This window comes from Malaclemys terrapin, chromosome 4 (assembly GCF_027887155.1).
Source record: "Malaclemys terrapin pileata isolate rMalTer1 chromosome 4, rMalTer1.hap1, whole genome shotgun sequence".
Taxonomy (NCBI): Eukaryota; Metazoa; Chordata; order Testudines; family Emydidae; genus Malaclemys; species Malaclemys terrapin.
Window position 1 is genome coordinate 128,794,481 of NC_071508.1, and position 17,428 is coordinate 128,811,908.

General features: G+C 37.9%; 1 protein-coding gene across 1 annotated transcript in view; it reads right to left on the minus strand.

Moving 5' to 3' along the window:
- Window positions 1-204: 204 nt before the first annotated feature.
- The window catches only part of SETD3 (SET domain containing 3, actin histidine methyltransferase), a 75,820-nt gene continuing 58,596 nt past the window's right edge, over window positions 205-17,428 (minus strand). Inside the window, exons 7-13 of the mRNA XM_054025938.1 lie at window positions 16,681-16,739; window positions 15,630-15,744; window positions 10,667-10,741; window positions 7,801-7,967; window positions 6,871-6,956; window positions 3,987-4,147; window positions 205-2,711 (exon numbers count right to left, since the gene is read on the minus strand). Coding sequence (XP_053881913.1) covers window positions 2,265-2,711; window positions 3,987-4,147; window positions 6,871-6,956; window positions 7,801-7,967; window positions 10,667-10,741; window positions 15,630-15,744; window positions 16,681-16,739 — 1,110 coding nt within the window. The 3' untranslated portion in view covers window positions 205-2,264. The remainder of the gene's footprint in view (window positions 2,712-3,986; window positions 4,148-6,870; window positions 6,957-7,800; window positions 7,968-10,666; window positions 10,742-15,629; window positions 15,745-16,680; window positions 16,740-17,428) is intronic.

A 17,428-nucleotide genomic window follows, 5' to 3' on the forward strand; every position in this document is an offset into this window, starting at 1 on the left:
AAATAGGAAAATGAGACTGCTTAATAGATCAACGTTTACCACGCTTCTCCGCATGATCACTCTTGATTTGACTAGTGCCCTCTGTGGAGTACTGAAATGTATACCTGTGATAAGTTTCCCTCCTTCTCTCACTATTAAGAGAAAGGCCGTGTAAATATTAGGTAGGGTTAGGTTTTTTGTTTGTGTAATACGCTTACTAGCAAAGACATTGTAGAACTATGCTTTATTCAAGAAAACCCACACATTCCTGCCTGTGGTCATCACAGGTTTTGCTAAGCCATAGTTAACAGCAAATATTGGAACAAAATACAGTGCATCAGATTGAACCAAATCATTTAGATTTTGGATTACAGTGAAAATGTTTAGGGAGAGCTAGTTTCAGAATTTCATATCGCCTTCTACGATATATGTGCAATAAAATTGGCAGATGCAGGAATGAAAGAGTATTGTTTCTAATAAAAGCTGAAGAATTGTGACTTTTGTATGACATTTAAACTCTCAGGATGACAATGTATGCTGTTCTACCTACAAGCAGCATTTTAGTTACAAAAATATCGGTCCAGCCTCTAGTTACTTAGTAGGGAAACAATATCCCCAGTGTAATGGCAACATGCCATTCTCAGTGAAATATTTAGAAAAAACTATTTAACTTTTTTTTTTTTTTTACATCTCATTGGATTCCAAAGTTGCTATGGCAATATGAAAGTCACTTCTTGACATGTGTATTGCACCAACGATTAATGCAAAAGCACATTTTTCAAGTTGTAATGTAAAAGAGAAGCAAAAATCTAAAATAAAAGACTGTAAATGTTAAAAGGCATTTTAATGCAACCAATCTTGGATAAACAAGTTGCTACATTCATTAAAGTTTAAGCAGTCACCCAAGCTTGCCCAATCTTTCTATTATTTTGAACTTTTCAAGATAAAATAGTCTAAAAGGGAAAGTCCTTAAAACTGAGCTCAGAATTAAGCTGTTTATTATTCACTCCTCCTAAACTGGGAAATATTTTTTAAAAAAAAGCTTTGACACTATCCTCACTTCAGTATTGCACTGAGCTGCAATTGCTTTCAGACAGAATTCACAATGTATATGAGAGGGGTGACCAATACTGCGGGATAGCAGACATAACTAGCATTGTGGAGGTAACCCAACGTGCATCAGACCGCTACACAATTTAAATGGTAAAGTATGCACCAAGGTTGATTTTGGTCTTCCCCAAACCAAAAATACTCCTGCTTACCTTTTCCTTCAGGAAAAGGGAATCAAATATATTTCAGCCAATAGATGAAGTTTAAATAAGATTAGCTAATAGCTGTCACATTCAGTGTTACATCCAATACTACATAAAAATGAAAAAGTAGAAGACAGGAGTATTACTCATGTTTTCGTTTTAATAATGGTTTTAGCCAAAAGTGTAGCTTTGAAAATCTCTAGCTAATTGTGAAAATGTGAAGAAGCTGGGAAGCAACCTCACGTTGAACCACACAGTTTAAAGCTGTGGCTTGGCCTATCTGCTTTCTCCATTACCTTGCCAACATTTAAATAAGAAGGTACCATTTTAAAATAAAAGTCAGCCTTTAAAATTAGGTGGATGATGTACTGTAGTAGCCTAACTTTGATTCAAGGAGAAAGATGAAATGTTTTTATACAGTAAACAAAACACAAAAGTAAACTGAAATCCTTAGAAATCACTGTAAGTGTATAATATTTAGGATTCTCATCAACATTTAAAACTAGTGAAAATAAGATTGCCACCTTACCTTTTTTGGACTGGTGTACCTGGTTTTAAACAGGTTTCCCTCCAGTCTCCCAAGTTTCTGATCCTCTTATTCAGTTTTCTGCTGTACTGCTCTCCTACTTCCATGCTGAATACCGAGTCAGTCCTGCCTTCTGCTTTTCTTGGCAGGAGGCAGAGCAAGATTTTAATTTCAGTAGTCAGAGTGACAGAACAACAAAAGCACAGCAGATAGCAGAGCTTAATTCTTTCCCAAGAAGAAAATACATTTGTCCCACAAAGGTCTGCAAAATCTTGCAAAGGCACCTTTTCCCCCCCGTTTTTGCCTGAAAGCAAGATGGCAATCTTAATTGAAAAGGGATGATAAAATTTTTAAATAACTTAAAAAATCATTTTTATATAAAGCAGCAAAAACATTTTCCTCTGCAGAAAGAGAAATGTTAACAAAGAAACACACCAATGTAAATGCACTGTTCATAAACTTCTGCTAATTTTAATTTCACAATGAAGTCAAACTTTATTTTATGACTATTCTTTAACCTCATCAGTACTGTCTGAAGAAGATTCTTTGGCATCTTCAGTGTCTTTGTTGCTTTCCTCTTGATTTAGATTTTCATTTTCTGATTTGGTCCCATTAAGTAGAGTTTTTTCACCATTTACAAACCCATTCTCTGTGACTTCTGCATCAATAGCTTCATCAATCTTTAAGTCCCCTTGTTCCTCTGCTTCTTCCTCTAGGTTTCTCAAGACAATTGGGAGTCTAGAGTCTGCCACAGTGTTCTCTAGCAAGGCAATATTGCTCTCTTCATATTTAGGAAGTAGGGCTCCTTCTACCATTTGTCTACTATAGTACTCTCTGTTAGCAGCTGCACTCTTCACTGCTTTCTCCAAAATCTCTTTTTCACCTAAACGCAATTTGATAGCCATTGTCGCATGGAAGGTAAGGTCATGGGTCTCCAAAAAGGATTTATCATCCTGGAGGAAAAGAATGGAAGATTGTTAATAAAATCCATCCAACTTTTGTCCTGCAATAACAAAGGCTCCAGATCTTGTAAGCTGATCCACACAGGCAGATTTTTATGCCTCTGTGGAGCCCTACTGAAGTCCATGGGAATCCATAAAGGAGCACAGGTCCCCCAACATGGATTAGCTTTCAGAAGCTCAAATCAATAAGTTTTAAGGATAGCTGTAGTGAAAGCAAATAAAAAGTGATACACTTTCTAGATGTGGTCATCTAGTACAGGAGTGGGCAAACTTTTTGGCCCAAGGGCCACATCTGAGTGAGGAAATTGTATACAGGGACATGAACGCAGGGTTGAGGCAGGGAGTTGGGGTGTGTGAGGGAGTGCGGAGGGGGCTCAGGGCAAGGGGTTGGGGTGCAGGAGGGGTGCAGCAAGGGGTTAAGGGCTCAAGGCAGGGGGTTGGGATGCAGGAGGGAGCTGGGGTGTGGGCTTCGGCCCAGTGCCACTAACCTCAAGTGGCTCCGGGATGGCAGCAGCGTGCAGGGGGGCTAAAATAGGCTCCCTGCCAGCCCTGGCCCCGCGCCGCTCCCAGAAGTGGCCAGCATGTCAGGCAGTGGCTCCTGAGGGTGGTGGGGGGCAGGTGGCTCCGCCGCATGCTGTCCTCACCTGTGGGTACCACCCCTGAAGCTCCCATTGGCTGCGGTTCCCAGCCAATGGGAGCTACAGGGGGCGCTGCATGCAGGCGAGGGCAGTGCATGGCACCCTCTGTCTCCCCTCTCCCCCAGTGGCCACGGGGACGTGGTGCTAGCTGCTTCCGAGAGTGGCGCAGGGCCAGGGCAGGCAGGGAGCCTGCCTTAGCCCCACTGAGCCATGGGGCTGGCAATCCCGCGGGCCAGATTGAAAGCCCAGATCAAGCCCACGGGGCGTAATTTGCCCTCCCCTAGTCTAGTAGATAATTTAGAAAATATAAAAAACACACCAAGTTAAAACTGATTCCACATTTTACTAGTGGAAAAACAAGGTGCAACAATTTACAGAATCATTAAAACAATTTAAAACAGATTGCCAAAATCTTACATACTTTTTTCCCTTTGGCTATTCCAAATAAATTGTAATTTAAAAAACAAGTGAAAAATGAATGGTCACATAGTGAAGATAAACTCAATTAAAGTAAGATTTTTTTTTGGGGGGGGGGGGGGAAGGGCAAGGAAAAGAAGTTTTGTTTTGCTAGAATTACCATGCAAAAACCTCAATATTGTATAGAATTACAGGTTCTTGGCAGCTTTACCTCTACAGTGGTTTTGTAGGTTTTCAAAAGAAGGGATGCTCTGGCTTCAAGGAACGTCCAAAGTTTAACCTCATTGTCCCAGCTAACTGGAAACTCAGAGTTGCCCAGAGTGAAGATTTTGTCAATTGCGTGCTCTCCTATTAAGTGTTCTTTCAGCTCTTCTGTAATAATTATGAAGAACAATATGTTAAAAACAATCTCACTGTTCACTATGATAGTTGACAAAACTTAGAAAGCTTCATTTTCAATAACATGATTTTATATTGCTTGAGAAAAAAAAATCTTCTCCCCTTAAAAGAAATGATCCAACAATCTGGCTATTTCTATTACTCCCCTCCAGGTAGCATCTGGAAATCTTGAGGTTAGCAGAAAAAGGAACCTTCAGCTCCATTTTTAAATAACGTTGTGAACATTTTGGCTTAAAATACACATCATAACTCTTACGTTGTATGCCAATTACAGCTACAACGTCACATATAATCCTTGATGGTGATAAACAGAACAAGGGGGTGATATTTTAGAGTTGGGTGTACTTATATAATATCTCCCTGAAATGTTTATTTTCTTGGATAAATAGCAATAGAGTTTTTTTTCTACTGTTAAAGGCTATTTCTTTCAGTAAAAAAACCTGAATACTGTTGGTCAAAAGACATCCATCAAATCTGCCTCATAGAGAAAATGTCAAGTGGTTTGTGACAGCATTACACAAATTTCATTAATTTTAACCGTTTAATTACCAAAACTCTCTCCTGCAAAAGCAGTATATCACAAACTTCAAATTAAACATTACAAAAGTTGGTATTAGCATTTTATACAATAGACTTCAGTGACGTATGCAAGTTTCATTTGTTGATGAAAGAGTTACTAAGGCAAGGGACTTCTCACCAACGGATCAATGATTCATGTCATACTGCTCCTCACTGAACTGTTTAAATACAGACAATAATTGCAGTTTTCATGCTGAGTGTCTAGGACACATACTGCAATTGCACACCAGTACATTTCATGATAATATAGCAAATGCACTTTAGGTATATTTCCTAGAAGAGAAAATTCACCAATCCCTTCCACATCCCTCAAGAATTATGCTTATTATGTAATCATTATGATATCTCTTTGAAATCAAAAGTTCAGTCCCAAAGTCCACATTAGTTTAGAATTCTAAATGAAGCACAAACATATATACCAATAGTATCCCACAAACTTTCAGCATATGAAGCAACAGCTCTTCATAGATTAGAATGTACACACACGCGAACCACCTCTGTGATCTTTCTCCATAAAGCCATATATATCAAAACAATTTATAGTCCCAAAATATATAACACAAAACTTGCAGTCTTTGGCAATATAAACTAGTCAAAAATCTCATGTGTCATGAGAACACAGGTAATAATGCAGACGTATATGTATAGTTTATGAAGTATCAGTTTAACTGTACAAAGGTTAACACCTCTGACATATCAGAAATCCTGCAATCCATTCCTACAACCCTCAAAATATTATAAGACCATTATATGATAAAGTGACATGAAATGAAAAAGGCCTTCACCCAACTATGAACTAGTAAATAGATATATTTGGTGGGAGCCATATAAATAATTCACTATCCATGAAACTAATGCAATTGATAATGGGACAAAGCTATCTAATTTGCATACTTTTTAATTTCACAGGAGGGGCTGTTGGAGTATGGGGAAGGTAGAGGATGAGTTAGGGATGTGGTGACACAAATCACTTTATTTAATACCACAGAGCCCCCTCTATCAATATCCCCTAAAAAAAATAAAGGTTTCTTTTAAAAAAAATCCAATGAGACAGGAACACAAGGTTGTGAAGTCATTAATACATTTAATGCATGTCTTCTTAGTTGAACAAAAGTAAATAAAATACAATATAGTATATACATAAAACTTAACATGTCTCTAGTGTACCTACTGGCATCTAGGTACATAGCAACTTAAAGCTGCAGAGCAACCCTACTGTATGTGGTTACTCTCCCTGCTGTGAAACAAACGGTTCTTACCTATGACCTCCAAAACCAGGTTTTTGGATTATTTTCATAAATGCAAGTGCAACAGCATATGCAAGATTAGGTACATAATTGTGCCTAATTAGCAAACAGTTGTGATTGTATCCACCAATGAAGTTATTACATGCACAAATTAGGTGCACAGTTAATAACAGTGCATACATTTTTCCTGGTGCCACTGCACACAAGCATATTTGAAAGTTAGGCTCTGATCGTTTACTTCACAAGACAAGTTGATTATAGATTATGAATAACCAAAAATGTTGATTTAAATGTGCAAACTGCCAACTCTGAGGAGTGTCTTGGATTTCTGCTATAGTGCAGTATTTTCCAGTTCCATTCCCAGAAGAATCTGGTGGTAAAGGCTGACTGAAATGCTGTCACTATAAGCATGCAGCAAACTTTTGGACTCATATGACCTTGCATTGTGGGCCATTTTTTAGCCTATGAATAAATAAGACTGGAGAGCAAAAGTAATCTATTGCAAATCACAAGCGGGAAAAAAGGCAGTGATGATGTACTATATGGTATTCTTCAAAATTAGAACATTCACCACACCTGCTGCTTGGAGGAGAAAGTCCCCCAAAATTCTCAAGCTGTCAGCACACTTTTAATACCACATGACCCAAGAACGTGGACTGATGCAATTTTACATACTTTTAGAAAACTCAATGTCCACTAATGATCTATTAATTTAAGAATGATGCAGAAGAGGACCGTGTTCTCAATCCCTTTTCAATTTTCCCCTTAAAACATTCATTTTAAAGTTTTCTAGTTTTGTTTCATATGAACATCTCTTATCTTCTCACTTTAAAAAACCTCCATCAATAAGAATATTTGTGAATGTTTTACCTTCACTCATACAAAACACTCGAAGGAAAGCCAGAAGCTGAGCAGAGATTGGAGGCTCAGTGGAGTGCAAGGCAAAAACACTGGAGCTGACAAAAAAAATGAATGCAAATTAGACTGTGGTAGCTTCAACATGAAACCTTTAATGTATACTCAGATGCCACATTATTAGATTCTGAAAAAATATGAGGTCACACCAATTTCTGAGTCTGAACTGAAGAAACTTCTCCAACCTGTCCCAGAAAAAGAACAATCACTTCTCCAATCGACAGGCAATTTTACACTTAAAATGACTTTTTATATGGTTTTAATAATAAATTCATGCTTGATTTTAGTAGCCAGATGAGTAATATATATAAGAATAATCTCAGCTTAAGTGCTGATTTCAAAATGTTAACAGCAGTATTATGATTAATGACTGATATTGAAGCCATCAATTATTGACATATTCAACAACAGAAGGGTCCAGATAATAGTTTCCATTAGGATGGTTCCTTTCCCCTTGAAAAAACAATGTTTCATGATTGCTGCCCACCATACTACAGCCTGAACTAACAGCAGTTTCTTCTAAGGAAAAATAGTTGAAACCACTATAGATAACAATTTGAGCATTGCAGGACATTTTGAGAAGGGATAGGGAAGAAATGAAAGCCACATATTGGTTCACATTTAACTCTTTCACTATTTTTACCCAAGCACTTACTAAAGAAAATCTAATTCTTCCTTGTATACACTCCAAACTAGATTATTTAGATCTGAGTAGTGCACTAAACTTCATTATCACAATGTATTTCATTTGCTATATAAACAGACAAGATATTAGGCCTAAGCAAACTATTGCAGAGCAATTTTAATAATGCACTACTGGACTGAATACATTTTGAAATATTTTAAGCATGAAAGAAAACACTCAGTTCATTCTGTTTTACTTACGTTGGAATGCCGGCACGAGCTAAGACCTCTGCCTTCATAGCATACAGCCTGTCACTTTTACTCACTCCAAGCTTTATTTTCACTCTGTCATGTGAATTATTATCAAAGAAAAAACCACTGTGGATCACAAATTCAGCATTCGACCGAGTGCCATAAAAAATGTAAATCTAGAAGGATGGAAAGAGAAGTGAAGGGGAGGGGGTGGGGGAAGGGGAAGCTTAAGATTAACTCACAAAACTGACATAAGTGGAAAATTTACTGAAAAAAGTTATAATTGTCATGAAATACAATACTTATGCGGTTATGAGACTAAAATGCATGTTTATTTTCATTGAATGATTCAAAATACCATACAGTGTTGCTATAAGACTTCAAGGACGTTGTGAAATGTGTTCAAAATTTCCATATATTGAGATGGGCCTGTTATTTTATACCCTGCATAGTAGGGGAGATAACTGCTATAGTGTTAAGGATATTTAATATCATACAAAGACATCTTATAGGTATTCAGCTGATGCTTTCTATATTATCCCCATTTCCCCAAACTTTTTCTAAATCAAATTTGTACTTCAAGATTATTTATTTACCATCGTCCTCTCGCTTACAAAAAATATACTCCATATTTATATATACCCTGTTTCCCCGAAAATAAGACAGTGTCTTATATTAATTTTTGCTCCCAAAGATGCGCTAGGTCTTATTTTCAGGGGATGTCTTATTTTTCAGAAATGAAAAATGCCTTATTATCGGTGGATGCCTTATTATCGGGGAGGTCTTATTATCGGGGGGATGCCTTATATTACAATGAGAGGCAAAACTGTAAGTAGGCCTTATTTTCGGAGGATGTCTTATTTTCGGGGAAACAGGGTAGTAAAGTTTTTTGTTCTAGGTGCCATACAAATGTAGACATGTTTCCTGCCTCTTACAGCTTACAATTTAAAATGCTAGATGAAACAGCATACACTGCAACAAGTGTTTTAAAAGAACTGAGAATTTAAAGAAAAAAAATCACTACAAGTTCATGTTGCAATTTTTCAGCTAGCGTTTGGCTGCATAAAGATCTTGGCACAGCAAGCCACAGCAATAGCTGTTGCATTCTGAGCCACAAGAACCCTTTTTTGATCATGGAATTGTCAACAGAAATAAGACATTTATCTTCTACGCAAATCCAATACAATCATTGCCTTCAGAAATAAAAACAATGTTCTAGTTATAGATCCTTAAATGATCTTGAGTTCATCTTTTAAAAAAGTATATCTATCTATCCATGGAAGCCTGCTAATGATTTAGATTCTTAAATAAGCTTGCATTATAAAGGCAATGATTCTATGAATGATAGTTCTTTGATATATAGATATAAGACACAGACCTAGGCAAGCCTTAGATACGATTAATACATTCATAGATTTTAAAGCCAGAAGTGATCATCTAGTCTGACCTCTTGCATAACACAGGTCATAGGATTTCCCTGTACTAATTCCTACTTCAAATCCAACTACAGCATATCTTTTAGAAAAAGCTGAAGGATAAGAAGAAAGGGACATATCTGTTAAACATTCTTTTGAGTACAAGGGTTGTAATCCAAGGAGAAAATAGAACTAAAGAGTTCAAATCCTGCACTCATAGGATGAGTGCAAGGAACCTGCCTGGGAACCAAAAGTATCCCCAACAAACGAAGTATCTGAACACAGGATCCAAGCCCCTGCCAGTCAAGGAAACTCCATGCACAAACTGTTTGTACACTATCTCAATCAGCTCAATTTAGAAGACAGATGCTTCTCCTCTTTAGAGAAATACTACTTTTTAACAATTTAATACATATTTCTTAATAGACTGGATGTGAAAGATGTGAGGTCAGCATCTTTCCACTCATATCTTCAGAATACACCATGGGACTTGATGCATGTCTTGTCTACATTACCCTGGACTGGTGCTGAACATGGTTTAGTTTGTCCTTGGATCAGTGAACAACTAGGATCCAAGGCTACATTTGCAGCTGAACTGTGCTCAACACCACTCCATCGGTACCTGTTTTCAGCAACAGGTACTTTTCCTCACGTAGGCAAAACTTTAGAGTCGTGGTCTTTCTATTTTAATGGTTGGACCAATTAGTCTTAATCTTTACTTTCAAGTTCCTTTCTCATTCTAACTAAAGTTTGGGGGGGGGCACACAGCACAGGCCAAATATCTCCTGGACCAATGGTCTTTGTCTATTGGGTTGTTGATAACACCTCCTCTTCTTACCTGTTGATTGGACAAGTACTAGACTATCATAAACTAGTCAAATAAAAACTATGCAAGACATTTCAAACAGAAAAAAGCACTGAACAAAACCAAGAGGGAGAGTTCCACCGCCTGCTATTGCTGATGGAAACTGAGGCACTGAGGGCAGTTTTGGGTATGGACCTCTAACAACCACATCTAAAATTTCTAGATCAGTTGTCTGTACAGAGTACACTCCCCAGTGATTAAATACATGAAATGGTTATTACTCAGGAGGAAGCATGCAACTCCTATAGTGGAGATTTGCAAAGATGATTGTGTGACAGAGAATGTATTGTGTTCATTATTTTGACACGTGTAGTTTAATTTATTTAGCTTTATTAATACTTTACAAAGTATTATCCAACTACAACAAAACCTTGGTTATACACTCTGCTATTAAATCTTCACAGAGAAATACTGAGGACCCCTTTTTGTGCAGATTATATTTACAGATTAGCAAGGCTCTTCTGCAGCTAATAAAAACAGTTTAGTTATCAAGAAGACAAGCAGAGGTTTGTGTGAAATCTTCACCCTTTTCATCAAGATAGTCAGTTGCATGAACAATACATTTCTGCATAAAACGTCACAAAATAGCCATTACCTGTTCTCCAGCCTTAAAATCCTGAAGTGCTACACACTCACAACGGTCATCTTCTAAATTGTAGCCAGTTGTGATCTACCCAAGGGGAAAAAAGTAATGAGTCTTTAACATATTACATTTCTTTCCTCCCCATTTTCATAAAGCTGCCTTTTATTGGAGATGGATATTATCTAAAGTAATTGCACATGCTGCTTTTCCTTCACCTGACGCAACATAGTTGGTACTAAATGTTTTATGAATCTTAAGCAATCATTTCTTAGTTAGGAGCATTAAAAATCTCTGCACTAGAGAAAATCAAGGAAGAAAATTACTTACCTGAAGTAAATGGAAAGCTCTGAGGGAAGTACCCTCCACAGACCAACAGTTGCTGGTCCCTAGCTAAATCCAGTAGCTTATTATAAAGTTCTTGAGTTTTAAGTCACGCCTGTGAGGCACACTGGAGCGCTGCACTGAGTGTGCTACATTCTATGTCAGACCCTTCAACTATCAATGCATTTTCGATCTCTCTCAATGAAAGAGGAGTGGATAACTGGGAATCTTTAAGGGATACCATCTTCAGAGAACTCCAATTTACTTGCAAATAATTCCTTTATCTAAAGTTAAGCAATTATTCTCAAATACTGAAGAGATTTTTCTGTGAGAGCAGACAGACCGGGATGGTGGAGGTGGTGGGGGGAGGGGGGCGAAGAGAGGTAAGGGAGATTCTTTACCATACCCTGAATACATTTCTTTTAAAAATCATGAAAATAAAAATGCTTATATTAATAAGTAAAGCCATCCTAAAATGTTTTTTTAAAAATGTTAAATCTAGTATGTTCTTGAGTAATAACATTCAACATGGACTCTATATCATAAAGGATTCAGAGACCATGCTAGACATAAGGAAGTTGTGCAATCAGGAAACAACTTTTGTGACAAGTATTCTGAATTTAGTGTTTACACAACTACATTGTAGTAAAAATAGGTTGTGAACCTGTGGGACAAACTGCAAAAAGCCACAGATTTTCACTCGAGATCTTGTGGCTTCATTAGAACTTTGTTTTCATTTACAGAGATTATGTTTGAACACAGGTACTATACTGTGACTGCCATCTTGGATTTGCTTTGTCTGAGGAGAGAGCCCCTTAGGCTACTTTGAAAGGTTGGCTGGCAGTTTACATATTAATAATTTCTGCTTGCATATTCAATCATGCATTTGTAAGCCAAAACAATGCTTTCATAGTGACCACAGGGAACTCTTCTCAGACACAGCAAATCCAAAATGGCAGCCATAAGCAGAGCCCTCTGGGACACATATAATGGCACTGTACATAGATGCCACAGCTCAAAAATGTATTACATGAATTTGAGATACTTTTGCAAGTCCTTTATACACTTTCTTTGTAGCCTACATCATCCAGTTTGATCTGATACATAACACAGGCCACAGTCACCTAAGTTCCTTTTAAGGTGCACGGATATGCAGCAGCCTATTAAGTGCTACACAGGCGCCCAGCGTTGCGGTGGGGACAGATGACTCTTCCCCAGCCCTGGACCTACCGTGTCCGGGGGGAGAGGTGCCCTTCCCTGGACCTGCTGCGTCCGTGGGGAGAGGAGCCCCTCCTCTGGCCCCAAACCGGCCTGGGCCTGCTGCATCTGGGGGGAAAGGCACCCCTCCCCCGGCCCCGCCTATCCTGTGGCCCCAGCCCCGGAGTTGCTGCGGCGGGCCGAGGCGCCTCTCTCCCCTGCTCAGGTGCTGCAGCAGGGAGATAGGACTCCCCCCAGCTCTCTCTCCCCACTATAGCCCTGGGGCAGTCTGCATTCCAAACCCCTCATCCTTGACCCCCTCCCCCCGGAGAGCTCCCCCCCCCGCCCCAGTCCAGAGCCCCCTCCCACACTCCAAAACCCTTGGCTCCAACCCCTGCCACATGAATTTTATGTGTATCAATATGGAGATGAGAGATTCAGGCATCCAGCCCTGTATTCCATTGGATCAATAGCTGCTGATGTACAGCACATCTTATAGAAAGACATGCCAGCTTGATTTAAAGACTTAGTGCTAGAGGATTTACCACACCCCTGGGTAATCTTTTCTAATGGTCAAAAAATCATCCCTGTTAAAAACGTGCAATCCAATTTCAGTGGCAACATTCTGAAAATTTCCTCTCCCAGTGACAGAGGGAAATCCTTGATGCTATTTCAAAAGCTTCTTATGTCTTGAACAGTTTCCTTAGCTGCTTCATAAATTCAAAGAAACCATTTTCAAATTAAAAGAAAAAAAACCTTAAAATCTTCTAAAATGATTTCAGAGAGAGAATTTGAAGCATCTGTGGATTCCTAGATGGAGGCAGAAGGATTCGGTATGTCTTAGAGAGAGCTGCAAATTTGTTAAGTGTGTGTTTCACTAGACTGCCAAACTTTTAAAAATAACACCACTTCTAATGGGCTGCTCTGCAAAGTCCAATATAGTGCTAGACTCATGATTTACAAAGTTAACAAAGACAGGGGAAATAGTAAGAAAATGAGCACTGGAGTTGCTTCCTTTTCCAGAAGATGGATAACAAGTTGTCTCCCCCTTTAGGTACACTGCTGGAGCAGGCCAGCTCATGAATATCAAGTTGTGTAGGGGGAAGTAGTAGTTTGCTTGGCCAGTGATTTGATAAGGATGGCCCCAGCCCAGTAGGCATAATTTAGTTTATTCATTCAAAGCTCTAATAGCAAGTAATCAACCTTTGACTATCAAAATACCATCCCACTGAAGAATAACAATGAGAAATGCATGAAGACAAATATTTTGACGTAGTTCTTAGATACAGGCTGATCTAATTAGTAGTGTCAGAAGCAAGAAAAAGCTGGATGGCCCTAATGCATCCCAAACCCAAAGAGCATTTTATAATTTAGCATGTGGAAAAAAAAGACTTGTGGGATAGAGCAAGAATAGGGACATATTATAACAGGGACTGAACGAAGGGGCATTTCAACACTACCTTTGGAACAGATACTGGAGAATGCAACACCGTCTTTTTCATACATTCATGCAGTGAGTCAAGTGTTCACTTGATGTATTTCATCAGGATGCACTATAATCAGAGCAAAGAGACTCCCACCTGCTCCTCCAAAGCCTACTATAATGCATCATTCTGGGTAGATGAGTAAAACTGATCTGAGGGTATTACTCCTACTTCTGATAATTTAAGTAAATTGTAATGAGAAGAAAGAGTTCTAACAGAGCTTTTCTATTTCAATAGAGCCAATAACATCCAGCTCCTAAAATTTACAGCTACCTTGTTTATGTATTGATATATATTTCCTTCAGAGTAAACTACTCAAACATAAGTATATGAACAACTGATTAGAGACCTCTCCACTTTATCCTCAGAGTTTGGGTCCACAAGCTGCCTCTGCACCAAATCTATTCACCAAATAGCATAACAAAAACATATTTTACCAATATCAGCTGAAGCTTGAAATAATTAAAACAACCTGCTTGACCTTGCTTTTAATATGGGAGAGCTAAATTTAATTTTTTTCTTAGAAGCGTCATTTGTCTTCCCTCTTTTTAAATCCCAACTTTTGAAGGCACTCATTCATCCATGTGAAAATGAACAAACCTCTCCAAAAGTGTCAAGGAAGAAGAGGGCAACGAGAGTTACAGTAAGCACTATACTTACATCTAAGCCTTGCAGGAGGGGTTTTGCTTTTTAAATTGTTTTATGAAGTTTAAGAAATGTTGTATACTCGAGGCTAGTCAAATACTAAATCTATCCTTGAAACAAAGTAAGAGAGCTACCAGATTCTGCAACAAGTACTCAGTTGTAAAAGGCACTGGTTAAAGAAAAACATACATAATAAATAACCATTTCAATGGTAGAGAAAAAAAGAGAAAAATCATCATCCAGGACTGAATTCCACTGTATTGATACAGCCAGTCATAGTGATATCCTCTATAAAGAAACCTGTTGTATGATCTAATAAACCAAACTTTTGTTAATAACAGAAAAATGCAAATCATTACTACAACCTGATTGAATATTTAAGTTAAGCTTCACTCATGACAATACTACTGCTAACACATGCTGACCTGTCATCCACATCAACTCTCCCTTACAGGGACCAGATTACTAAAATATGGAAGAATGAATAGGTCATATTTGCTGTTTACATAAGTCACCCTACTTACTTACAATATAATTTGAAAGTATAAACCGTGAAATATACAGAACCTTTGTGGTTGGCTAAACAAGACTGGCAAACCATTCTCTCGTGAATTTTCATTTCATCAGTTCAAAACTGACCAATCTGTTATCAAGTCAAGACTTGGTCCTCTATGAGCTAGTAGGAAATCTCAGGCAAGCCAAAACGTCAGCAGGTCTGACTTTCTATATACCCATGCCATCTTTTAAATGTTTAATATGCCCTAAAGTAGTGTTTTTGCATGTGTTAAGTAGTGTTTCTTTGCTGTACTAACAGATGTACTGGTTTTGTTGAACTAGATTTTGTTCTTGCCGTTGCTGGCTCCATAACAAGGCTCTTTGGGCATGGTTAAGAGCAGGCAGCATTGCTTAGTTTCAAATTTCCATCCACTTTCCCTTGTGGTAGCCAGGACAGAGATGCTTTGAGAGACAACCTCCATCATAGTCTGTTTTTATATACCCAATACAAAAGTATCTAGTCTCATGAAAAACTTTGTTAGCAACATCAGATACAGAACTTAGTATGTGTGAAGATTAGAAATATTAAAATTTGCTGGAAAGTATTTGACACTGCACACTTGTGAAAGTGCAAAGAAAAAGAAAAAACTATGCATGATTTGCAATTACATATAAAAGTCTCTTAAGTATGAAGGATTTTCTCATTGAAATAGTTATTTCAAGATATTTAAGAAGTTGTCATTTCTTTAAGATGGTTGCTTTTGAGGGTCAGCAGGGAAGATGGAATCCCTGTTTGTTCTAAAGCTTCTTATCCACATTGAAGAAATCCTTACCAGACCATTGATGTGATTACACATGTCCCATAAAGGAATCAGAGCCAAGGTAACTCGGGAACCATCTTCAGTTGGAATCTGGTTTTGTCGTGTCATAACAGAGGAAACTGCCCATCTGCAAAGAATAAAAACTTCAAGATTTCATTGTTTAAACACAGCCAGTTGATCAGCTGCAACCCAAAAGAAATCCACAGTTTAGATGAGCATTTCCAAACTTTTCCCCCAAAGAACAGAAAACATTCAGATCTCCATTTATGTAAAAGTTTAAAAAGTGTGCCCTTCCCATATGCCACGAAGTATCAGAATTTCCTGTATAGTACTTTAGTCTATTCACTCAACTAATCCAGAATTATGAAAATTGAGGTATTAAAAATCTGGCCAGTACAATACTTTTTAAATGAATACCTTTATCATTCACATTTTGGTCAACTTCACACTTAAATTGACACCTTCCTCCCACCCTTCCATTGAAGGAAACATCTGTGGCGATACCATGCCAAAGTAATGACTCAGAAATACAAAAGGACTAAAAGATCCCTATGAGAGCTCATGAATTCCTCTTATTCATGATATTTTATCATTTTTAACTCAACTCAAGCTCCCTCTTATCTGAACTGATTCCACTTCCTAAAACACCTTCAAAATGCACTCAGACTTCACATGTATAGCAAGAGTTTTCCAGGTCTCATACCAAATAACAGTTCTGAGGTAATATATGCTGGTAAAATCTTTTGTGAAAAATAAAGAGGCTTAAACGGCAGAATAAAAGTTATCTAAAAACGACAACACCACACTAATCTCAGGCTGTCATGTGACATTTGGCTAAATTAACTTCTCTTCCTACCCCAGATTAATAACAATTTCTATAGGACCGTTGAAACAGGACACTTACTCTATTCTTTGTTGTTTTTAAAAAGCGTACCAGTGGACAGCATACACTGATGTTTTAAATGGTTTAACAAACAGGGTTGGTTTTTCCCTCCTGCTTCCTAATGAAGCATTTCTCACTTTTCAAGATCCCAAGATTCACTTTAAAAAACAGCACACCAACCTGTAGTCATCATAAGTGAAAGAATCCTTTAAGGGCAGTTTGCTGGCATTAGGATGGGTCTGGGGAAAAAAAAAAAAAAATCAGAAATCAGTCAGCAGAATTTTCATTATTTAGCTGCCTAACAGATCCTAACAAGAGCCAAATGAAGCAGGAGGCATCCAGCCGCGCTACAGAGGGATCATCATGCTATTATGCTCTCATACATCACTGTCAACTTAATTTGTTGTGCCCAGCAGCCGCCATAAATCTGTTTCTTCATATTTCAAGACTGGAACCCACAGACACCACATAAAAATAAAAATTTAAGGTGGACTGACTCCATAAAGGTAGAAAACAATCAACCTCATGAAACCTAAACAAGAAATGAACATTAGGTTTCAGCAAATTCTACAATCCCCTCTTCTATCCTGGAATCTTAATTCTGCGTCTTACATATGGAGAACGAATTTATTCTAAGTCTTTCTTTCTTTCCTTGTAGCCGCAAAGGATTTATTCACAGTTGCGCCACACTTCAGGAATCTCAATAGATTAAAATATTTAAATAGTTTTAGTGACTAGCATAGTTACGTTTAGTGAAGCAATTATATGTAGAGACAATCATCCAGAAGTAGGGTAATTATTTCTTCTTACATTATTTGTCAGATTAGATATAAAAGGTATATACCTTAGTTGACATTAGCAAATAAAGTACTGTGGTTAAAAAAAGTTGTTTAAACCGGTAAATCCTGTTACTCGTTTCTGGTAAATG